This window comes from Protopterus annectens, chromosome 3.part1 (genome assembly GCF_019279795.1).
Source record: "Protopterus annectens isolate FY-2018-M chromosome 3.part1, PAN1.0, whole genome shotgun sequence".
Lineage (NCBI taxonomy): Eukaryota > Metazoa > Chordata > Ceratodontiformes > Protopteridae > Protopterus > Protopterus annectens.
Window position 1 is genome coordinate 1,648,921,136 of NC_056732.1, and position 26,025 is coordinate 1,648,947,160.

General features: G+C 42.3%; 1 protein-coding gene across 1 annotated transcript in view; it reads left to right on the top strand.

Annotated features, from left to right (window-relative positions):
* The window catches only part of ANKIB1 (ankyrin repeat and IBR domain containing 1), a 2,275,843-nt gene that overhangs the window by 1,601,089 nt on the left and 648,729 nt on the right, over positions 1-26,025 (top strand). The window contains 1 exon segment of the mRNA XM_044067672.1: positions 7,303-7,447. Within this exon segment, the coding sequence (XP_043923607.1) occupies positions 7,303-7,447 (145 nt within the window).

Here is a 26,025-nt window from a genome sequence, read left to right on the forward strand (position 1 = left end):
TCATTTTCTTTGTTCAGTTTACTCATATCCATAACACACTGCTCTGAGTGCAGTTTGCAGTTGTTTAAAATGACTAGGACATCACCACTCACAGAATATTCTTTTTACTTATTTTAGCTCTCCTCTAGACAGTTGACATCTTTTTTATATTGTTCTCATCCTCTATCTTCATAGCCATAATGGAGATCATTTTATAGTGTCCTTATATGGCACCATGTTGATGGCAAGCAGAAATTTTTCTGACTACTCTAGCCTTCTACTTCTCCAGCTTAAGACATGCAAAGATAGCAGTACAGTTCATGTGTGCTGCTTCCAAGTGTGCAGATCTGTTACAGATGATACTTTTGGGTTCCTTGTAAAGTTAATTCTGCCTGAGCTGGAATCTCTAGCCTTCACGAAGGGTTGTAGCCTTTTAGAGGAGGGCCCGATGCACCTTCCCATGACAGGGCGACAGCCTACAGAACACTACTCAGCCCCTTCCCAGCCCTCTGGCACCCCAGTCTGCAAATCAAACTCAATTCAGCAGCAGCATGAGGATGGGTCATCTTCCTCTGTGACGGTAGTGCGGTAACATTTACTGCTAATATATGTAAGGTACAGCATGAGTTTCAATGAAATGAAAACAGCTGGGGATTTAAGAGAGGAAGTAAGATTTCAAATGGCTTGTGAATTTCATGTATGCTTTCTGTCTTCACTAGCCATAAGTATAAATAGCTGTGCCTTATACCAGTCGCTAGTAAGTAGTGGTTTTCACTTATGCATCTGAATTAGATTAGTAGTGCTATGCGTGAGACATCACAGTGCATTACATTAGATGTTTACATTGTACTATTTACTTCCCCTTGAGCTTATTCATACCACTATAGAAGTATTTTTTTCTTAATGTATTTTTTTAATTTTTGAAGAGCTGTAAGAAGATAAGTACATTTGGTAGTGATAAAGGCAAGACTTATCTGTTACTTTCCTATGAATATATCTAGGAAATTTTAGAGATAGCTTGATACTTCTAGGAATCTTTAGAGATGGCTTTCTGGTATCAGAAGTACAAGACCCAGTAATGTGAGTTCTCACACTTCAGAAAACAAACTGATTCAAGCAGATTGGCATTAAAATTCAAAACTTATAGTTAGACATGGGGTCTTTACCCCATTCTACCTTCATATAGTACTTGCATACATTCACTTGGAGATTGTTGTAGCGTAGAGAGAGTGTGTGTCGAGGGAGGGTTACTCGAGGATCCTGCAGTTCTTTGGAGTGAGCACATATTCCATATTCACACTTTTTCACGGTTACTGTCCTCACACATTCAGTAGGTACCCTTTATTGGTGGAGATCTTTGCCAGTAACAAGTAATCGCATTCCCATGCTCATTGTGATGTATGCAGACATTCTTTTGGCACATGCAATAATAGTTCTGAAATGAATGGTAGAAGATCTGAGGTACTGAGAACTCCATATGCTAATGCTGTATATCCAGCACACACTTTGTACATTGCAGCCATTTAAGTTGGAAGGGTCACTCTTACAGTAGCACTATATAAATGAGAAAAGCTGATAGTTTGCTGACACATATGTAAAGCTTCAGTCTGTTATAGTGGAGAGCAGGAATTTGAAGTGGATTCTGCTTGGTGACCACTTGAGAGTGTGAAGGTTTGTGTTTTATTTCTGTTGTTGGATTGGGAGAACAAGGAATTAAGTTGCTATTTATTATTAGGGTGGACTTGGTGGGTTTGTGTTTGACCATCGAACAGTAATCATCGAAACTTCCTATAACGAAAGGCCATATCAGCGTAAAGATTTACATTGAACAATAATAGTTGGTCAACATAAAGGAAGCAGGAAGTACTACTTACTTATCAGTAACTTAGGTATAAGGAAACCTGCCCTTTTCCCACTGCAGTGCAATCTCTGAGTGAACGAATTAGGAGTTGTGTAGAGGCTGTTGAATACTCCTGTTGTGGGGGCCATGCCCCCCACACCCCCTGCTATTTTTATATACCAACTCTGAGAACGCACTCCAGTGAGGGGTATCCTGTGATACCCTCCATTAATGGTGATTGAAATTAAATGGAAAAGAAGGCTAGCCCCTTATACAGCACACTTTGATTCAGACAGTGGAGCTGGAAGTGGTGCTGTAATGATGTGATGAAACCTCATTGGTCTGATATTTATCTAGCCAGGGAAAGCAGGAATCAGAAAAGGGGGGAAAAAGATGAACTATAACAATCGATGTCCTTCCATATCGCTTTTGCAGTATTAATCACCTCTGGGATCTCCTGCCAAGGATAGCCCAATGTCCAGTTAGTATACATGAGCCTTAATTACCTAGGAGCATCATATTTCAGATGTATGCTTCCCACACAAGTGTAGGGCAGAGCTTTTCAAGATCTTACTGGAACAAGGTAAGGTAGCTGTGGTGGTGGTGCTGCGGTAGCATTGTCGCCTCACAGTAAGATGTTGTCTTGTTCGATTCTCAGCTAAAGCGTCTTCTGTGTGGAGACATGCTTGAATGGGCGTATCTTCTTTGAAGGTTGTGCGTCAGGCCTGGCAAGTCGGTATGTAAAAATCTACTGCCAATCATTAGCGGACCGGAGTTCCGCTGTGGCGACCCCTAACCAGGAAAAGCCGAAAGATACAACAACAACTGGAACAAGGTAAGGTCTTGAGAGATTTGAAGCAAATCTTTGTCTCACCCATTCCCAAGTTTCAGAGGGTCAGTCCTAGTAAGAATGCATTTTTGTGTAGATTGCCTAGACAGTCTTTCAAGGGTAAGAAGCTCTTAGGCATGTTTATGATAAGCCTACTCACACCTAGGCCCAAAAGCAGTCCTTTCCTCTTGGCCCGGTTCCTTTGTCTCTCAGGCTTTCCCTGTCTCTCCCAATTTGACAAAAGATCACCACAAACTCTTGGGTTTTATCCATTGTCCGGCAGGGTTACTTGATGGCCCAGAAAATCCTTCCCTCCTTCTCTGGTACTCCTTAAACTCATGCAGAACAACTTTCTCATTTTCCAGGGGTATTACAGGGTCCATTAGACCAGGACATCATTTCATCCTGTTCCACAGACTGAGGGAGGCTTTAGGATTTTATTCCAGGATGTTTCTGTTCCCCAGTAAAGAGGGGTCTTGGAGACCTGTCCTGGATCTTTCCTTTCAGAACACATTTCTCATAGTGCAATCCTTCCAAGTGCTTTCTCTTCAGACTCTGTTTCCTCTGTTGCTTCCCTAGATCTTGCTAGTTTCCCCTGGATCTAAAGGATGCCTTTCTTCATATTCCTATCACCATCTGTTCAGGAAGTATTTGGTTTTCTCTGTTTCTTCCTCTCATTTTCAAGTCTTTGCTTTGCCCTTTGGGCTTTTAACAGTATATTACACTAAATGTCTAGTGCCAGTAGTCGCCTTTTGCAGGCTTCAGAGCATTCAGATATTTCCCTCTCTGAATGACCTCTTGCTTCAGGGCACATCCCAATCCAAGCTGGTGTGGGATGTTCATTTTATCCAGCTTCTTTTGGACAGCCTGGAGTTCACTGTCAACCTTCAGGAATCAGTGATGACCCCATCTCAGGATCCAAACTGTTCCAATACTAGCCTAAGTTCCTGCCTCCAAGGTTTTTTATCTCACATATTATTTTCTTTACCTGCTTTCTCTGGCTTCTCTTCCAGCCAGGGAGTTTCTCAGGGCTGTAGGGTTCATGGCCTCTGCCATCCCCATGCTTCCATGGGTCAGGTTTCATATGAGAAAGTTTCAGTGGTACTTAGGATCAGTGTGGCTTCAACACTGCCATCCACTATACTATCTAGTTCCTGTGTTGTCTTGCCAGGTGTTCCTTTCCAACCTACTCAGACATTCCAGGAACTCTTCATGGACGCTTCAGAGCTGGAGTTGGGAGCTGCTTCAGGCACCCTGAAGGTGCAGGGCCTTTGGTCCCATCAACAGAGGGCAGATCACAACAACATCAAGGAAATAAAGGCTCTTGTTTTGGCTCTTCAGTCTTTCTACTCAGTCTGAGTGCCAGGCCTGTTAAAGGTTTATACAGATAACACCACAGCCATGTGGTAAATCAACAAACAAGAGTGCACAAGGTCTTACCTTCTTTCCAGATTAGCCCTTCAGCCATAGGAAATAGCCATCAATCTGCAGGTGACCCTAGAGGCATTTTATATACCTTCAAAGCTCAATCTTGTGGCAGATTTTTCTCAGGTCCAGGGCACAGCCTTGTGAATGAATAATTCATAAAGATGTGTCTTTGGACATAATTCATTGGTAGGATATTCCTCAAGTAGATCTCTTTGCCTCCCCTCTGAACAAGCAACTTCCTCAGTTCTGTTCTAGAGTCCCGAGTCCTTTAGCTTGGAAAGTGGACGCCCTGTCTTTTTCCTGGAACGGGAATGTTCCTGTATGCCTTTCCTACCATTCCTCTTCTTCCAAAGGTCCTTCACAAAATTGAGAAGGACTCCTGAGAAATCTTGTTGGCGACTCTCTCTTGACCGAGACAGTAGTGATTCCCACTCTTATTCTATTTGGCCTGGAGCTGTTATCACAAGTTACCTCACCTCATGGATCTTCTCACATATGACAGAGGATCTCTCCTTCACCCTCATCTGTCCACTCTTCAGCTGACACTTTGGATCTGATTGGGTGATAGGGTTTTCATTGTTTTCCGGCACCAGTTTTCTGAGAATTTGCTTAGGGACCTGCAGGGTTCTAAGAAACCCAATACCAGAATATATCATATATGTCCAAATGGGAGAGATTTTGTGTTTGGTGTGTTAGACAACACCAGGACCCTTTTTTAGTGGTGGTCCCTTAGTTCTTTCCTACCTGTGTAAACTTGGCTTGGTGTATTCTTTAGTGAAAGATCACTTGGCCATTTCTGCCTGTCTGCCAGTTACTCTTGACACTCCACCTATGGCCTGTAGATTTGAGGTCAAGTAGTTTCTAAAAGGAGTCCTTCATATCAGATCTTGGGATCTTAATTTTGTCCTTGAAAAACTGACTCAGACTCTTGGAACACAATTGTATTGGTTGCTGTAACTTCTGCCAGAAGGGTATCCAAGACTTGATAGCAGTCCCTCCTTTTTTGTTTTTTCATAGAGACAGGGTCTCTCTCGATACAAATCCTTCTTTTATGTCCATGGTGGTTAATGAGCTGTCCCTTAATCAGTATGTCTAGTTTCATTCCTTTTCCCTTCTCTGCAGTCAGCTAGTGAGAAGGTTCTTTCATACCTTGGACTTGAATGGACAGCTCCGATATTATTTATTTAGACATACCAGGACATTAGGTTTCACAGTTTCTATGCAAACCATCTCTCCCTGGATTTCCAAGGCCATTTATTTTTGTTATTCTTTTCATGGCAAGCAGTTGTCTGCTTCTTAGGGCTCATTCTACTAGAGCTTTGGCTTCCTTGGGGGCTTTCTTCAAGGGTTTGGACAGCAACTCCATCCTTGAAGTAGCTCAATAAACATTATAAACTGGATGTCATTTCCAGGGCCGGGGCAGGTTTTGCCAAGGCCATCCTGCATGAGTTTGTGGAGGACTTCTCCTTACCTTCCTCCTCCCTACCTTCATTGCAGCTTTTGTACTCTCCCAAAGGTGATGAATACTGCAACAGTGATGTGCAAGGACATAGTACAGGTGTGTAAAATCTTACCATAACAGTACATGTCCTTATTTTCACTGTTGTAGTACTCATTCCCTCTCTACTACCACCTGTTCATAGATTCATAGTTCTTTACTAGGCTAACAGCCACAAGGGCCTTTAAGCCTAGTCATGCATCCAAAATCTCTGGTAAGTTCTGGTACCCCTAATAAGTGTAAGCAGAGGCTTGGGAGATGAACCATTTACAGGCTGCATGTGTCCATTAGAGACATAGTCGCCAAACCAGGAAGAATTTCCTGTTCCACATGCAATTGGTCAAGTTACACTTGAACTAGGTTAGTTAGGAACTCTGCTTCATACATTTGGGGAGCCTGTTCCAGAGAAGGCATAGTCTCTGGGATTACATACCTCTCTCTTTAGCAGGTCCTATTTATATCACAGGCAAGGTTTAGGTCTGTAAAACGAGTAATTCTGGTGCTGTTTGTTTTGCGGGTGTACAGGAGATCAATTAGAGTGGGGTCTGACAATGCCTTGTATGCCAGGCATAGATTTCCCCTTAACAGTTTGTAGGAGACAGAATTCAGTGATAGGGCCTTGAGGCAGCCTGCACAGGATATGTTATTTATGCCCTGTGGTGCTGCGGTAGCGTTGTCACCTCACAGCAAGACGTTGTCCTGTTCGATTCTAAGCTAGAGCGTCTTCTGTGTGGAGACGTACGTGAATGGGGCGTGCCTTCGTTGAAGGTTGTGCATCGGGGCTGGTAACCCGGTATGTAAAAATCAACTACCAATCATTAGCGGACCGGAGTTCCACTGTGGCGACCCCTCACTGGCAAAAGCCGAAAGACACAAACAATTATTTTAGTGAGGAACCTCTGTGGATGTTCCATTTGGTGGATATACCTGGTTACATACATATCAAATGACGCATTTTGCTCAGTGATAGGTCTGATGAATGCTGAATACAGTAGAACAATGACTTCTTTTGGACCTAGATGCCATATTACTCTCTGTGTGTGTCCCCAAGTCCCCGACTACTAGGTCTACTCTTATGTGTGTTCTTTTTTCTCCTTTTCCAGGGGTAGTATTTTCCTTCTGGCTGAGGGGTTCTTCTTATTTCTTCCTTTTTTTTGCATGCACTTCTCCTTTCTACTCTAGGGGTCCTTGTTCTCCTTGTGCATTTCAGTTCTGGTTTGGAATGTTTGTGCATTACCTTTATGCCCTACGTTTCCACGGGGAGCATTCATCTGATGAATATGCTCCTAGGTAATTAAGGCTTTGGTGTACTGACCAGACATTGGGCGATCCTTGGAAAGAGATCCCAGAGGTCATGAGTACTGCACTAGTGAAAAGAAGGCCATCTACTAATGGTAACATTTGTGCACAGTTCTGCTCTCTTCAGATCATTTTTGTTGATGTCTTCTGAATGCGAACTATTACATATTATTAAGTACAGGCAAGAAATGTATTAAAACATAAGTCAGTTTTGTTATATAAAATGAGTAATAAACATACATTGAATGTCGGGTGATTTTTGTATGTCTTGGTATGCAAAATGTATTAAATTACTGGTTATTTTTGTCTACCTTGTATTATAGACTTTTAAGCAGGTCTTTATTAATAATTTTGAATTGGAACTGCTAGAAGTCTGTTACAATGGAGATGCGCACAGTCATTCATGAGTTTATTTTGTGTTGTTAACAGGTTCTTGAATCTGAAAATCCAGGAAGGAGAGGCTCACAACATTTTCTGCCCTGCCTATGATTGTTTTCAGCTGGTTCCTGTGGACATCATAGAGAGTGTGGTTTCCAAGGAGATGGACAAGAGATATCTACAGTTTGATATTAAAGTAAACATTACAAAAATATATAGTTATCTAATCATTTTAGGCACAAAAGATTTCAAAAGGCTGAACAGTCTTCTCAAAAGCTCCTGTGTTTGAGAGATGTGTGCCTATACCACCAGTGCAAGCTGTGATGTCATGTTATGCAGAACAAAAATGTATCTAATTCCTGAGCCCACCAACTCTCCCCTAACAGTTGAGCAAGCACATTCCTGCAACTCAAGCTAAAACGATGAGTGAGTATATACCTGCCCAGTTTACAGGGATATCCATCAACAGAAATTGGATAGAGAAACAGTCCAGGCATATGCAAGTAGCAGAAAGGTGACAATAATCCAGAAAGAAGGGGCCACTCACTTATCACATAGAATATAATAAATGTTCCTCATTCTCCAAGCTCCCAGATCAAATCTCCATTATTACCACTTCCTGTTTTTCTGGTAAGCTCTGTGGATCAACTAAATGCCATTTATATACACCACTCTATTGTTCTCCTTTTCACTCATTCTGTATCTTCATCTTGTTGCATATTTATTTATTGTTTTTCACCAAATCAGTATTACCACCAGTGGAACTCTCATGAGTCTCCTTTGTCACAGTATTCCTCCTAGCCACTTCTACAGTAGGAACAGGAACTACTTTGCACACTTACCCTCCTCCATGAAAACAGCAGTTGTTGTTCCCCAGTACCCTGGCCAAATTTACACTGTTCGGTATGCAATACCACCTAGGGCTCCCCCTGAAAGAAGACCTCTGGCCTAGTTGGAACTAACCTGGTCAACAAAGCACAAATAAAATAAAGTCAATAAATTATTGTGATAGGTGGGAACTGCAGTTTCAAGAATTCCAATTTCCTTGAAACAATTTCACTGAAAGTCATGTTCATTGAACCTGACTTTGCCATTTTCTACAGTGCTATAAAGTTAAAGGAGGTTGTCTTCTCACATGGTTATGGTGGAGAGACTCACCCCCTGAAAAAGAAAGCTTTATTTTTGCTTTACTGAAAGTATTTTTCAGCTGAAGTATTTCCCTGGGGTGGGACTCGATCACTGAAAGTGTTTTTTCAGCTGAAGCATTTCCCTGGGATGGGGCTTCTTCACTGAAATAGTTTTTCAGCTGAAACATTTCCATGGAGTGGGACTCACTAAAACTGTTGTTGTCTCTACTAACTGAACCCAGGTCATTTGAGACACAGTCAAGGCCATGCACTATATCCTGTGGAACTAGCTTCTGAGTGACACACTTTTTATGGACTAGGCCTAGAAATCTGTTATCCCCCAGCTTTTTTTTATTGAAATTTCAACATGTCAGTATTTACAGAGAAAGGAAGAATGCCAACTTTCCAAACTAAGTATTATAGCAGCAATGTAAATAATATTCAAAGAAAATGAAAATTGTGTATCCTCATATTTAGAATTTAACATTTCTAGTTACTCCAGTAGTTATATTTTCATTGTTTTGAGCTTTTTACTAACCTTAACTTCGTAGCATTCATTTCATTCTTAAGTAAAATAGGAGCAAGTTCCAAAAAATCTTTAAGGGTACAGAGTCAGACTTCCATTTTTTTTACTGCTTTTCTAGCCACTGCTAAAAGACTTCAAAAAAGAGAAAGTTGATTATGATTAACTTGTCTTGGAACAGGTACATTCATTAATAATGTTTCTCATTTCAAATCACAGTTGCCTGAACATACATCTTTAAAAAATCAATTGTATCAATACAGTAAGAATGCAGTTTTTTTACAACAAAAAATATCCAGTCGACCTTGACCACTGTCCTACATCTCCAGCATGTTACATTTTATTTATGTGGGGTTATAAAAGCTCTATGAACATGTTTCCACAAAAAAAATTCCAGTGTAAACTTGAAGTAGAATCAATTGATTTCATTAGTAACATTTTTCTTTGTCAATGACTTTTTCTAAACCACAAGATTCTAGAAAATTCCAGTACTCTGTATCAAAGTTATTATTTTTATTATTGTTTTAGAGTTTGTTCTTTAATGATTGTAACTGTAAAGGTATGTAGGCAATGTATAGATTTAATTCCATCTTTAGTCAAAAAGGTTAGATAATCATTTAATTTCCCAACAGTAAACTTTGCTAATAAAGTATCAGCTATGTTTAGATTATATTTTCTTGCAAACTTTTTCTCAGTTAGTACTGATTTATTATCATAACAGTCATACTGCAAAAGAATATGTTTATTACCCAAAATTTCTATTTACTGTTTTAATTTTCATAAGTGTATTGGGAAACTATTTTCAACATCTCTTCATTACAGCTTGAGATTTAAAGATGTCCTTCCATTTCACTGTTACAGTATTCATTACACTAGGGATCCCCTGAGAAGGGTGTCCCAATGTCTGGCCAGTACACCAAAGCCTTTAAGTTGCTTTCAGGTATGCCGTACATCACACGCATGCTCCTTGTGTAGCACAGGGCATAGAGGTGATGTCCGGCCGTACCATCCTCAGAACGTCTTTGCTGCCGGTCTGAACACCATTTTTTGTCGGTTTGAATACCCATTCTGTTGCTGGTTCACCAAGCCTTTACAGATAAGTGCCCTGTTCATTTTTTGTTCCCTTATCTTTCTTTTGCTGTATTGCTGCTTATGGGGTTTCATAGGTTCATAGGTATATACTAGGCTGTCTGCCGTACGGCATTTATAAGCCTAGCCAGAGTGTATTTGGCTTCCGCCTCCCTATTAGATTAGCCTACTGTGCCTCTGTAAAGTAGGTCACAGAAGTTACCCTTTTAAGATTAGTTTACTGTGCCTCTGTCTAGCAGGGACACAGAAGAGATCCCAGGGGTGAATTTGCGATTCCCATCCACGCGTCCAGATTTCGCTTGAAGAGGGTCAGCGAGGGGCTATGTCTAACATGAATTGGGATTCTATTCCAGAGTGAGGGGAGCCTCTAGGAAATGAATCTGTCCCTCCAGCATGTCCTATTTATTTTTGTGCTGAGGTTTAAGTCCCTGGAGCGTGTAGCTCTAAGGGACTTGCATTTTTTGAGGTGCACCATGTCCATTAATTCTGGGTTTGACATGACTTTGTACGTCAGGCATAGATCGCCTCTGAGTAGGCAGTAAGCAACTGAGTAGAGCTGGATTTTCTTTAGTCAAGCTGCATAGGACATCTGTTTGTAGCCCATGATCCTCTTGGTGAGGTACTTTTGGGGTCTCTCCAGTTGCTGCAGGTGTCGGGTAAGGTACATCCCAAAAGGGGCATTGTATTCAATTAGGGGCCTGATGAGTGATGAGTAGAGGGGCACAATGACCTCTTTTGATCTAGATGAGAACCCTTTTGTGATAAGGTGGGCTATATAGAAGGTCTTTCTAACCACTTTGGCAACGTGATTATCAAAGGAGAGATTACTATCTACTTTGGTCACCAAATCTCTTATTACTAATTCCGTACTTAATGGATTACCACCTATGTGGTAATTTGTGGGCACCTTGTTTTTCCCAAAGGGGATGACTATGCACTTTTTAGCATTTAGCTTGAGGCCGTGGCTCTGGCACCAAGCATCCGTCTCTGTGAGACCCTTTTGGAGGATGCTTGTGTCAGCTAGAGATTCGATTATGGCCCCCAGTTTGCAGTCATCTGCGAACTTTGTCAGCCATAATCCCCCCCGTGTTGGCCTGAACCTCAGAGAAGTATATACCAAACAAGAGAGGTCCCAGAACTGAGCCCTGTGGGATGTCACTTGTAACTGGTTTGGATTCGTACATGTCACCTGCGATTCTGACCATGTGGGTTCTATCTCTGAGCCAGTTTGCAACCCATCTTGCGATATAGGGGTTGACATTTAAGCTGGTAAGCTTATTTATGATGCCCGAGTTGGGTATTGCGTCAAAGGCTTTTGCGAGGTCCAGGTAGGCTGTGTGGACTACCTTGCCCTCATCTATGGCTTTGGTAACTGTTTCAAAGAATTCAACTAGGTTTAAGAGGCAAGATCTGCCCTTAACAAAGCCGAATTGGGTAGGGTCCAATGTCTGGAGGCTCCCAATGTCTTTGTTTATGAGTTCCATGATAATATGCTCCATGGCTTTACAGACCAGACTAGTCAGGCTTATGGGGCGATAGTTCCTGGGGTCCTATGTTCCACACCACCTTTGTGGAGTGGGACCACTGTAGCTGTATGCCATTCTTTGGGTACATATCCTGTAGTAAGGCTAAGTTTGAACAGTGACTTAATGTGAGGGTTCAGTTCTTCTTGGAGCTCATGTAAGATACAGCCTGGGACACCGTCCGGTCCCATAGATGCTGTGTTTTTTGCTTTGGAGAGGGCAGCTTTCACCTGTGCATCTGTGATGTCAGGGAGGTTACATTCAGTTGGGATAGGCATTTGCTCCTTTGGGAGGGAAGGGGGGGGTTGCGCTGAATCTGTCTGCCAGGATGTTGGCTATGTCTGTAGGTTCGGTATATTTTGTACTGTTATGCAACAATTCAGAGCATATCTGGGAGTTTCCACCCATATTCCTGACATAACTAAAGAAGGCCTTGTGATTATCTTTAGTGTCTAGGGCAATTTTTCTTTCGAAACTGGCCTTTGATGATTTTATGAGGGATCGAAGTTTCTTGCTAATACTGATCAGAGATGCCTTCCCTTTTTGGGATTTTGCTCTGTCATGTAGTAGCTTCCTCCTCCTGTTGTATAGCTTATTTATGGCCGGGGTCCACCAGACCGGTCTCCTGTTTTTGGAGGAGTGAGTCTTGGTTTTATTTGGGATAGCACGATCCATGCATTCCCGCAGGTGCTCATAGAATGCATTTGTAAAGGATTCTGCGGATTGGGCTGTATTATCCTCTGGTCCGGGGGCTTTGAAGGATTCCACCTCAGTCTTGAGAAGTGCAAAGTTGGCTTTTGAGAAATTCTTTACAGAGATTTCCTTGGCTGGGGGTGGGGATGGGATATGGATGTCCAGGGAAATATGTTTATGGTCTGATCTTACCAATGAGGGGTTTACCTCTGGTGTGGAACATAGAGTCCCCTTGTTGGTGATGACCAGGTCCAATATGTTGTTCCCTCTTGTGGGAGTGGTGACCAGTTGTTCCATCGCGTTAGAGTTTATAAATTCAAGGAACCATTGGGCGAGGGTGTTTGGGCTTGAGTAGTTTTCCCAGTCAATGTTTGGGTAGTTGAAGTCACCCAATAACATAGTGTTTGGAGAGACCTTCATATTCTCCAGTGTTCTCAGGAATGCCAAGTGGGGTTCCTGTAGTAGGGAGGGTGTTCTGTAGCAGGCTACAAACTGAAAGGCAGTTTTGCCTGCTGTTAGTTGCACATGGATGGTTTCCGATGCTTCGTGCAGTGCCACTAACCTGGAGGTGTAGGTATCTTTGATGAATATAGATACACCCCTCCTTTTGTGCTTCGGTCTGAGTTTTGGGGCCGAACCGCATGGTATGAGTTATAACCTGGTAGTGCTGGGGTGCTGTCAGGAACCTTGAACCAGGTTTCTGTTACTGCACAGACATCGATTTTCTCCATACTGAGGAGAGCCTCGAGTGCATGCATCTTGAGGTTTAGACTTCTGGCATTGAGTAGCATTACCTTTAGTTTTTTTATCCTTGGGTTGTCTATGGAGGTGGGTTTGTCCTTTGAGCCTTGCCTAAAAAAGGCACTATGGGGGTGGCAAGAGCCTTGGCCAGTATACAAAAGCCTAAGGGTGACAGGTGCAAGCCGTCCCTAGCGAAGCAATGTGGCTTGTCGAGCATGTCATCCCAGGCTGACAGACACTGGATCCCCTTTGAATGACACCAATACTTTAGCCAATTGTTGAAACTGATCATTTTGTCTTTATACTGTGGCATCATTCTTGGTGAGGGCAAGATGCTACTCAAGGTCAGGGTCATACCAGCCTGGGCTACATGGTCAGAGAGCTCCTCTATGTCTCTTTTCATGTAGTCCAGGGAAGGTCATTCACACCAGCATGGACAATGACGGAGTCATACTTGTACTTGCTTTGGAGTGACCTGAGTGCTTGCGTTATGTGGCGGATCCTGGCACCCAACAGGCAGCTTACAGTGACCTTCTCCTTGTTCAGTCTGGTGAGTGGAACGTCAGTGTGCCGGACAATAGAGTCCCCTATAACAAGTGTATTTGGTGTGTTGTTTGGCCTTAAGGACTGTGACTGTGAGGCACACTGATTTTGTGAGATATGTGATTCATGGGTATTGCTGAGGGGTGGCTGTTGCTTGGATATCTGCTTATGAGGTCTTTGCTGTTCAGGCATATTTTTATTTAGAGCCTCTGAGTATGTTTTTGTTTGTTTATGTGTTGGGTATGCAGATGCAATAGGTCTGTGTGAGACTGGATTTGTGGTGTGGGTGGTTACCTTTTCCTCCTGACTGACTGTGCCAGTCTTGGGTTGAGAGAGCTCTGCTTCCAGTTTGGCTGTGTAACTGCATCTCTCACATATATTAGAGTTTTTTGGAAGGAGGAAGAAAGGTAAATGCCAGTGTAGGAGACAGATTCCCCATAAAGACCATTATAAAAAGTGCCTAGTTTGCCTTGGCACATTGCATGACCAAACGTCATGTTGTATCTGTCAGGCCTTTGTTCCCAAAACCTTCATAGAAGGCTTTCTTCTTTGGCGATTTATTTTGAGACTCAATATCTTAAGCTTCTTGCTAAAGACATGATGGAGGGAACTTCTTGCTAGGAAAGACAGCTGTCTGGGAAGAAAAAGGTCAAGAAACCTAGGCTGGAATCTTCTACTGTACAACCTCTGCCAGACACACCTCCTAAGGCGAGTGATAGCTCGGAGGTTCACCTGGCTTCATCACTGGATTCTTCTGCCTTGACCAGGTTGGAGACCATCAGGGGTCCGACCTTATGCACGTCCGAGGAGGCATTCCAGACATTTGCTTCAGAAGTTCTGGGGGAACCTTGGCTGATTATCTCCGAAGCGCCTAAGGTTGTTCCTTAAATTTTAGTCAGAGAAGAAAACCTCTGCTACAATTATTGAATGCTGTCCAGGTTTAGAGCCTTCCAAATTTTTAAGGGGACATCCCCGTAATGAAAAAGCTGAAGACTAAACATATTTCCTCAGCTCCTAAGGCGCCACAGAGTGAATAGTAGTCCTTCACTCAGGGGTTGTTTAGTGCTTTCTTGGCTTTAAAACCTCCTCATGAAGTTTCTGTTCCAGCCCCCCTTGGTCCTCTACCCTTATGAGACCCAGAGAACAGGATTCCTCTGAGGAGGAGGCAGATTCACATGAGGAATCCCTTGTTTACTCCTTACTCCTCCCAGATTCCCTCTCCTTTGGATTATGGATCTGAGGAAAAGAATTCTGCCAGTCCTGAAACCCCCTTTGAATAGATTTCTCTTGGAGATGCTATATCTAGGGTGATGACATTCTTTAAATGGGATTGTGCTCAGTTGTCTGAGATACAAAAAAGGTATGAGCTACTGCAGATGGACTCTCTCAGACCTTCTGCTGTCTCTCCTGTTTTGGCTGTTTTGTTAGATGCCTTTTCTAATGCCTGTAAGGGTGCAGATTCTCAGCCCCCTGTTCCCATGAAACCTGGTAGGTTCTATAAGGCGTCTGAGGACTGTATGTTCTTGTAAAAATGTCCTTCTGCTGACCCCTTGGTGGTGTCAGTAGCTTCTGACAAACCTTCTTAATTGCTTCCTTCTAAGTTACTGCCTTCTGATAAAGATAGCAGAGCCATGGAAAGGCTAGGCAAGAAGGTCTATACCTCTACTACTTTGGCTGTTAGGCCTGTTAATTATCACACCCATATGCCCAGGTACTTGCTGGCTCTGCTTTCCTAGGCTTGTTAGGTGATTTCTGATCTTCCACACTCTGAAGGTAAAACTTTGCCTTTTCCCTTTTAGGGACTTCCTTCCAGGTGACTTGTCATTCCATCAAATGTAGTTATGATGCAGCAGATGCTTCTTCTAGGGCTGCTGCTTTTGGGTCAGTGATGAGAAAGTATTCTTGGCTTCGGCTTCACCCTTTCCTTGATGATATTAAGGCTTAGTTGGTGAATGACTCTCTAAATAATAAACACTTGTTTGGTGAAGCTGCTGCTGATTTAAGTCCCTTCAGGATAAGGGCAAGGCTTTATAAGAACTTAAACGTGTTTGTTTCTCCTGTGCCTAAATTAAAAAAAAAAATACCCAATAAGTCAGCCTTTGTTCACAGGCAATCTTGCCCTCCTTCTAAGGGTAAAAAGGGTGGCAAGTGAGCTCCTACTCCGAAGGCTTCTCAGACTTCTGTGTCTCAGAAGTCTCCTTTTCCTGATAAACCAGGTGCTGTCTGACTATCCTATTCTTCCCAGCCACTTTCCTCTTCACCTCTCTTTCTTCTTGTTTGGCTAAAGAGTACTCAGGATTCCTGGGTTCTAGCATTATCTGCCAGGGATATTTCATGGTCTGGAAATCTCTGCCATTTTTATGGGAACTCTTCAGCCCCCTCAGGAACAGTTGTCCTTCTTTCCAGGGATTTTTGAGGTCTTTTGACACAGTGAACTATTCAAAAGGTGCCTGTGTCCCAAGGGGGAGGGAGGGTTTACTCCAGGATGTTTCTAGTATCCAGGAAAGAGAGTACCTGGAATCCAATTCTAGACCTCTCTCATCTAATGCTTTTCTGAAGGTGCCCTCTTTTAAAGGTTGTCCCTTCAGACTTTGTTCCCTGTTTTGCTTCCTCAGGCTTGTATGGTATCTCTGGATCTCAAGGATGCTTATCTCCATTTCCCTATTCATCCCCTTTTCAGGAAGTTTTTACATTTCTCTGTTGCTCCTTGTCATTTTCAAGTCTCTGCTTTGCCCTTTGGCCTTTCTACTGCCCTAAGGGTATTCATCAAGTCCCTTGCTGCTGTGATTGCTTTCCACAGGCTTCCGGGGATCCAAGTCTTTCCTTACTTGGACAACCTTTTTCAGGTATCCACTCCAGAGATCTTGTTGCAAAATCATTTTGCAATTTCTCTTCTGCAAAGCCTGGGGTTCACAATAAACTTCAAAAAGTCTTTTCTGACTCCTCAGGACCGTGTTTTTCTGGGGAGTAGGATCCAGACTGCCTGTGCTGGCTTCCCTGCCTCCCCCTAGGCCTTAACACTCATTTCCTTTTTTCAAACTCTTAACAGCCAGGGAATTATTTCTGAGAGATCTGGGGTTCATTGCCTCCACCATTCCTATGCTCTCTCTGACCACACTCCACATGGGAAAGTTTCAGTGGTTTCTGAAGTCAGTTTGGCTTCAACAGCCATGTCCTCGCAAATTTGTAGTTCCTCATCTGCCATGTCTGAAGAAGGAACTTCATTGGTGGCTTCAGCAATTCTCTCCATATCCAGAGCTCCCTTTTCATCCCTATCTTCCCTGTCAGGAGCTGTTCACAGACAATGAATGAGGAGTAGCATTTGGCTCCCTAAAGGTGCAGGGTGTTTGGTTAACTGTTCAACAGAAACAGCATGTCAGTGTCAGAGATGTGAGCTCTTCTGCTGGCTCTTCAGGCTTTTCTTCCTCTAATCTCCCCAAGACCTCTCAAGGTGTTTACAGATAATACCACAGTGATGTGGTATGTAAACAACCGGGGGCAAGAGCTTATCTCCTTTTCTGGTTGGCATTCCTGGTGTGGGAACTTGCTGTCCAGTATCAAGTGGCTCTTCAGACAGTTTACATTCCCTCAGATCAAAATATTGTGGCAGACCTTGAGCAGGTCCTTAACTCAATCCCACGAATAGATGCTTCACAGGGATGTGTTTCTGGACATTGTCCAGCAGTGGGGTACTCCTCAAATAGATATTTTTGCCTCCCCTCTGAACGGACAGCAACTTCTTTTTTGTGCCAGAGTCCCAGGTTTTCTGGTTTGGAAGGTGGACACCCTACCTTTTTCTTGGGAGGGGTTGTTTCTTTACGATTCCCCTCCCCTTCCCCTCAGTCCAAAAGTCCTGTTCAAAATTTGGCAGGATGCTTCCAGAATCTTGTTGGTGACTCCATTTTGGCTGAAACAGCATTGGTTCCCTCTTCTGCATTTATCCAAGGGCAATCATCACACGTTACCTCACAGGGTGGACCTACTCACAAGACAAGGGATCTCTTATCCATCCCCACTGCTTCACTCTTCAACTGACACTGTGGGTGATAGGATTTTGATTCCACATAGACACTTTTTTTTGAGGATGTGCTTAGGGTCCTGCAGGAGGCCAGGAAACCCAATACTAGGAAATCCTACTTATCCAAATGGAAAAGGTTTTCAGCTTGGTGTCTTTCATGTAAACTGGATCCACTTTGACGGATATTTCTTTGGTTCTCTCTTATCTGTGTCTATTCCTCAATGGTGGTTTGGCGTATTCTTCTGTTAAGGTCCACTTATCAGGTATTTCTGCTTGTCTCTGCCTTTAAATTTGAAGCTAAACATTTTCGTAAAGGTGTTCTTCATATTAGGCCTCCCAGGAAGCCTGTTCTTCCTCCCTGGGATCTTAATTTTGCTTTGGAAAAAATGACTCCTGCTCCTTTTGTACCTGCAGCTTCAGCTTAGTTTCCTTGCAATATTGCTGTTAAAAGACTGTACTTTTGTTAGCCTTTTCTTTTGCCAGATGGGTGTCTGAGCTTCAAGCCCTTATTACTTGCCCTCCTTTTTTGGTGTTTCATAAGGACAGGCTGTCCTTGTGAACCAAGGTGGTAATAAGTTCCCCCTTAATCAATGTATTCATTTGCTCACTTTTTCCCTTCTCCGCAGTCTGGCAGTGTGAAGGTGCTGCACACGTTGGATGTGCATAAACAATTCAGATTTTATTTGGGTAAGACTAAGATTATTATAAAATCTGATCAGCATTTTTGTTTCCTTTAATCCTTGGTCCTTAAGATTAGCTGTGTCCAAGCAAACTGTTTCTTCTTGGATCTCTAAAGCTATTTCTTTTTGTTATTCCTTTCATGGTGAGAGCCTTCCTTATCTGTTACGGCTCATTCTACTAGAGCTGTGGCTTCTTCTGGTGCTTTTTTCAAAGGTTTGGATACCAACTGTACTCTTGAGACAGCTACCTGGACTTCTGTGCATAGTTTTACCAAGCAGTACAAGTTGGATGGAATCTCCAGAAGTAGAGCTAGTTTTGCTAGGGCCATCCTTCATGGCTTCCAAGAGAGCTCTGCTGGTCCTTCCACCTCCCAGGTTTCTTCCTGAGCTTTGGCATTCTCCCTAGTGTAACGAATACTCCAGCATTGAAATGGAAGGGCATAGTAGAGTTGTGTAAAATATTACCGTAAGAGTAGATGTCCTTCTCTTCACTGTTGCAGCATTCACTCCCTCTGGGTGTACTGATTACCCTTCTATTCCTTGGACTGGTGTTCCTACTGGAGCTCTCAGTTCTGAGGATGGTATAGCTGGATGTCACCTTTATGCCCTGTGCTATGCAAAGAGCATACATGTGATGTACAGTATATCTTAAAGCAACCTAATGGCTTTGGTATACTGGCTGGACATTGGGCCACCCTTGGCAGGGGATCCCTAGTGTAATAAACACTGCAACAGTGAACAGAAGGGCATCTACTGTTACAGTAAGATTTTACACAACTGTACTTTATAAAGTGAGAGAGTACCTTTTCTTCAAATTTTCACAACACCTTTGTATTTAACAGAGAAAAGCAACTTTTTGCATTATTAAGATGTCTACTTTTCACCAGCTTGATGGCATGGAGGAGTAAAATCCTGGCTTCAGTCCAGGCAGCCTGAATTTGAATAGTAGCTCAAGCACTTGATGGAGCTGATAGGGAGGCTGTGCATGACTATCCTGAGAGGAGGTAGAGCAGGCTATGTACTGTAGAGGTCCTTCAAGGCACATAACCTGTGAGCAGGTGTATGCTTCACCAAGCCAACATGTTTAGTAAGCAAATATATGAGAAGTGTGCCCTTACTGCAGGGAGAAGACATATTATGACTTGTGCAGTAGTGCAAGTATCACCTCCCTCCCCATTACCTAAGGGAGTGTTTAAAGCAGGCAAAAATGCATTCATAGTTGTGATGCCAATAAGGACAACAATCCTCATGGCTGCATGAATGATGGCCCTCCAGATGGTTTTTGCTTTCTGCTGTTTTTAATTTCTCTAAATCTTTTGGATTTCTAATACCATGATGGGAATGGAACCCATTCCTAAGTCACAGTACGATTAAAGTTCATGAAATTGGTATTGTTTCACTCTTTGATGTCAGCCAGAAGTGCTCTTCGCAGTACCCGGAATGTGTCCAGTAATGACTCCTTCTGCAATTCGTATGGTGTTACATGAATTGGTAACATATCTAAATACAATTGTAAATTCTTTTTTGTAAGACCAGTTGCTCCTACTACTATTGGAACTGTCTGGGTATCTTTCTTCCACATGACTCTCGTTTCTGCCTACAGATCCAGGTATTTTATGACTTTGTCTCTCTCTGTATGCAAGGCACTCTAGTCACTGGATGTGGCGATTTCAATGATCCATGCTACTTTTGTCTTTTTCTTGGACCACTATATCCGGTTTTCTAGCATCTGTCTTTTGAACTGTTGGTATTGGGTAATCAAATGTGATATAAGCTTCATAACTTTCTATGATTCTTTGTGGCTCATGTTTCCAGTGTTTTTCAGCCACTCCAGTACCATAATGTTTGCACAATCTCCAGTGTAACAGTCTCGCCACATTATTATGCCTTTCAGTATACAGTTCCTCTGCCATTAATGCGTTGCACCCAGCAACAAGGTGTGTCACTGTTTCCAATTCCGTTTTACAAAACCTACATATGTCTATTTCTCTCACATGTTCAATGGACTTTGTAAACCAGCGTGTATGTACCCCACTATCTTGGGCTTGCCAATATTAACCTTTCTTTTCTTGGTTTGAATTCACCTCTCCTTAACCATTCCTGCATTCATTCTTGATCAACATCAGGCTCTTCCAGAAGTTTTCTATACTTGCAACTGTATTTATGTTTTTTCCACATTTCTTGCCTTCTCATCTGGTCCTTCACCTTATATTCTTTCTTTTGTTTTTTGGCACATTCAGTTGCTGCCTGTTTTTTATCCACTTCTGGTTTGATTTCCATTCCTGCTTGACGTTGATATGCTTTTGCTAAATTAAGCAGAGATGTCATTTTAGATTTATTCTCCTCATGTTTCAAAACTTTCACTACAGTTGGATCTTGTGAGGTCAGTAAATATGTGTGGAGTCCCATGATTACAGATCTGTACATGTAATCAATTTCAAGGAGGCCCATCCCTCTATCAGAACAGGGAATATATAATATTGGTATGCACTGATTTTTATAAATCATTTGGTAAGCATGAAGAATCCTTCATGTTTTTATATCCAGTCTATCCAACCCTTTTTGGGGCCAGTCAATCACTCCAACTGTACGTTAGGACAGGAAGATCAAATTGATTTTATAGCTTGGATCTTGTTCCTAGATGTCAATGCTGTTTTCAGGATTAATTTAAGTCTTCTAAAGTACTCCTTACTGAGTTCTCTTCATGTTTGTTCAAGTTTTATTGCTGATCCGTCATCATTTCCCAAGTACTTATACACTCCCTCTTGCTCAAGTTCTTTTATATCACATTCTTGTCCCAAACTGATGTTTTTCTGGTGCTGCAGTTTTCTTTTTTTAAAGGTTGCTTTGCACATTTTTCAAGACCAAATGACATTCCAGTATCATCTGAAAAAGTTTTGACAACCTTCAGCTGTGCTTTCAGTTCCTCATCTGATGGGCTATACAGTTTTAATTAATCAACAAAGAGAAGATGAGAAGTCGTTAGACTTTGTTGTTTTCAAGGAGCCGAATTGTACCATGCCTAAGCTGTTAAGTAAACAGCTTAATGGATTAATGGCAAGGCAGAATAGCAACGGTGACAAAGACTCACCCTGGAATATCCCCCTTTCAATTTTTATCCGTAGGATAATAATCTGTCCTTTAGCATGGCTTAATTGCAAAGTGGTCTGCCACTGTTCCATGGTTACTGTCATGTAGTCAATCAGTGTAGGGTGTATCATATACATTTCTAAGCACTCTTTTATCCTTGAATGTGGGATGGTATCAAATGCTTTTTTGTAGTCAGTCCATGCCATACTTAGATTCTTCCCCTTCTTACAGTTCTCCACTATAACTTTGTTTAACAACAAATGATCATTTGTTCCATATGACTTTCTTTTATTGCCCTTTTGGTTCTACTGCCATAATTGAGTTTTCTTCTAAATAACTATAAACTCTGTCGGCGCCAATTCCCGTGTATAGTTTATATGTCATTGGAAGACAAGTTATTGGCCTTTATTTTTTAGGGTAGCTTGCAGGTTCACTCTTAAGTAAGAGCATCGTTTTTCCTGTTGTTAACCAGTGCGGTGTATGTTCAGGGTGCGCATATAAATAGTTCTTACTCATGGCTAAATCTATGTGCAAAGAAGTCAATACTTTAAGCCAAAAGTTAGGTTCTGCATCTGGGCCTGGGGTTTTTCCATTTAAAGCCTTTTCTCAACTTTGTTTTAATCTTTCCGGCTATTTCATCCCATTTCATATCCTGTACCTTTAAACTTCTTATTCTTTCTTTTACTTCTATCCATTTAGCATCTTTATGTTCCACAGAATCTTCATAGATACCTCTCCAAAATGTATCTACTTCCTCCTTTTTTTGCAGTCTTTCAATTCCTTTTACCTTTCCCAATTCTCTACAAAACTTTTTTGGGTCATCAGTAAATTGCTTATTTTGTGCTTTTCCCTTATATTTATCTTCGTATCTTCTAAGTCTTTCCGCCTGTTTTGAAATTTTTAGTTTGTTATCTGAAATAGTGCATAATAGATACTGGTATGTTATAATACTGCTTATTGCTTGTATCACATCTATCTTTCTTAGTATTTTTGTTTATCTAGTCCCTCTTCTATAATCTTCTAACAATGACACTTCTTGGCTTAGCTGCTTTATAGTTTTCTCTATTCGATATTTCCATGATAGTATTCGCTTTCACTTACTCTTTTCCCTCGCTACCCAGTGTTCCTGTGGTAGAACTTTATCATTTATTAATTTAGCAGCACAGTAATATATTCTGTTTACTTCTGTTATATCACATGGATCTCTATGGACAGTCTTAATTACTGTGTTCATAGGTAGGTACTAGGCTATTGGCCCTAGGGCCTGTACAAGCCTAGCCAAAAAGGTACCGTGGCTTTTGCCACCCAAGCAAATTATTTTCTTGTGCCCCAGTCTAGCAGAGCCACAGAAGTGATTCCCGGGGTGAATTTCCTATTACCCATCCAATCATCAAGATTTTTCTTGAAGAGTACTAATGAGTAGCTCTGCTTGACATAGGTAGTCTGTTCCAGAGTATGGGAAGTCTCTGGGACAGGAATCTATCCCTCCATCATGTTCTGTTTATTGTGGTGAGAAGGTTTAGGTCCCTAGAGCGTGTAGCTTGGAGAGATTGGGATTTTTTTAAGTGGAGCATGTCCAACAGCTCTGGGTTTGACATAGCTTTGTATGTTAGGCAGAGATAGCCGCTGAGTAGGCAATATGCGATGGAGTAAAGCTGGAGATTTTTGAGACAGTCTGCATAGGGCATCTGTTTGAGGCCAGTAATCCTCTTTGTGAGGTATTTATGTGGCCTTTCCAGTTGTTGTAGATGTCTTGTGAGGTACATATCAAAAGGGGCGTTGTACTCTATAGTGGGTCTAATGAGTGATGAGTAGAGGGGAACAATGACGTCTTTTTTTCTGGATGAGAAACCTTTTGTGATGAGGTGGGCCAGGTAGAAGGATTTCCTGACCACTGTGGCGATGTGATTATCAAAGGAGAGACTACTGTCCACCTGGGTCCCAAGGTCTCTTATCACACTTTCAGTGTTAAGTAGACTACCGCCTATGTGGTAGTTCATGGGTGCAGAGATTTTACCAAAGGGGATGACAGTGCACTTTTTGGCATTGAGCTTGAGACCATGGCTTTGACACCAGGCATCTGTCTCAGTGAGGCCCTTTTGTAGGATGTCCACATCATTAGGAGTTTTTATTATTGCTCCTAGTTTGCAGTCATCTGTGAACTTAGTTAGCCAAAGACCTTCTGTGTTAGCCTGTACTTCAGAGAAGTATATACCAAACAGGAGAGGACCCAGGACTGAACCCTGTGGTGCTTTACTTGTCACTGGTCTGAAGTTTGAATTGGAGTCTGCTGCTTTCACAAGGTGGGTTCTGTCAGTATGCCAGTTGGCAACCCATCTTGTGACATAGGGATTTATACCTAGTTTAGTGAGTTTATCTATAATTCCAGAGTGGGGGATGGTGTTGAACACCTTGGTGAAATCGAGATAGGCTGTCTGGACCACCTTACCCTCATCTATGGCTTTGGTGACTGCTTTAAAGAAGTCTATCAGGTTTCAGAGACATGATCTGCCTTTTACAATCCCAAACTGTGTGGGGTCCAGAGTTTGAAGATCTCCAATGTCTTTGTTTATAAATTCCATGATGATACATTCCATGAACTTGCAGACCAGGCTCCTCAGGCTAATGGGGCGGTAGTTCCTGGGGTCTGTTGTGGCTCCCCCTTTGTGGAGTGGTATAACCGTCATGGTGGGCCTTTCAGTGGGCACAAAGCCTGAGGTGAGGCTATGACTGAACATGGTACTTGGGTGGGGTGCCAGTTCATTCTGTAGTTCGTGTAGAAGGCAGCCTGGGATGCTGTCAGGTCCCATGGATGCTGTGTTCTTGGCTTTGGAGAGTGAGGTTTTTACCTGTGCAGCCGTGATTACAGGAACTTTGCATTCTTCTGGTGTAGAGATGGGCCCTTTAGGGGATGAGAGGGGGGTAAAGTTAGCACTGAACCTATCTGCCAGGATGTTGGCAATATCAGATGGTTCTTTTATCAAGCTTCTGACGTTTGGGGTTTTATTAACCTTCTGCAGTCTATTTCTCTCATTGATCTTGATATATCTGTCTTTGTCTATTAAATCAAGCAACTCCTCTCTTAACTCATTTTCTTCCATACTGAGGGCATATCCCTTGTTTTCCAACTTCATCCTGTGCCATCCATTGCTCTTTTATATGGAAACTCACTGGCCTATCACTCCTCAACATTGACTGCATCAGAGTTTCTACAGTTTCCTGTCCCTTTCCTTGCTGTCTAGCTTCAAATGAACATTTATACTGGTTTCCTGTGGAAGGCTCCAAATTATCTTCTTATGGCACCTGACCAATTGCTTCCTGTTCCACTGGTTCCCCTTAATTTGGATATCCATTGCTCTAGCCTGTTGTGGTGCCTTCTGTACTCGATTTACTACACTGAATCCTTCTCTTTGCAGCTGTTCCATAACCTCAATTTCTATTTCTTCGACTTCTCCATTACTAATATCTTTTTCTACTTTTCCTCTTAGACTTCTTATTTTTTTGTATTGTACATTTTTCCATATCTGGATTCCTTTCCCTATATTTTTCTTCAAATATCTTTGGTGCTGCTCTTTTTGCATTGGTTAGTTTTGCTTTCACCTTTGCATAAATGTTACACCATATTAAATCTCTTTTCCTTTCCCCTGTCCATATTTCTTCTTCACATGTCTCCTGATCTTCTTGCTTTTCCTTATTCTTGGGGACTCATTCACTCTTGCCATTGTGGATATTGCTATGATCTCTTTACTAAGGAATGAATGGATTTGAGTCCACTAAATGTAGGCATGTTGGTTGGCAGGCACAGGGGTAAAGCACAGTAGAGAGAAAAAAATAAAAGTTGTTTGCTTTTCAACAAGCCATCATATCCTCTGTGGGCACTCACATAGATGGAGACTGCTGATTGTCTTACTATGAAAAAAAAAAAAAAAGAAAATTGTCAGTTTCCTTGCTGTGGAGGTATGTGCTGCAAACATACAGGTAACTCTAAGGATTTGTCTAATGTCTGTTATGATACTTACCTGCAATATTTCCTTTACACTTTCTGGCAGGTATAGTTGCAACCCATTTTGTGAGATAAGGTATATTCAGTGTCTTTCCATTCTGGCCCCCACTAAAAGTAGGTAATTTCAAGTTGAAGTTTCTTCATTAATGTTAATTAATCCTTATCCTGGCAGATAGATTCAGTGCAAACTTCACCCCCCCCCCCACCACCACCTCCAAAAGGGCCAACAACAATACCGGAAAAGTGTAGTGTCCCAAAAATCACAGACGCACAGGTGAAAGCAGCCCTTTCAAAAGCCAAAAACACAGCATCAATGGGACCAGATGGTGTCCCAGGCTGCGTCTTGCAGGAACTACAGAACGAACTGACCCCCTACCTAAACACGCTGGTTAACCTCAGCCTCTCCACAGGCTACATGCCCATAAAATGGCGCACAGTAATGGTTATTCCTTTCCACAAAGGAGGGGCCACAACTGACCCTGGTAACTATCGCCCCATAAGCCTGACTAGCCTGCTCTGCAAGGGTATAGAGCGCATCATCATGGAACTCATTAACAAAGACATTGGGAACCTCCAAGCACTTGACCCGACCCAGTTCAGCTTTATTAAGGGCAGATCATGTGTACTAAACCTGGCTGACTTCTTCGAGACAGTCACCAAGGCCGTAGATGAGGGAAAGGTGGTTCACACAGCCTACCTTGACATCGCCAAGGCTTTCAGCACCATTCCCCACTTGGTTATTAC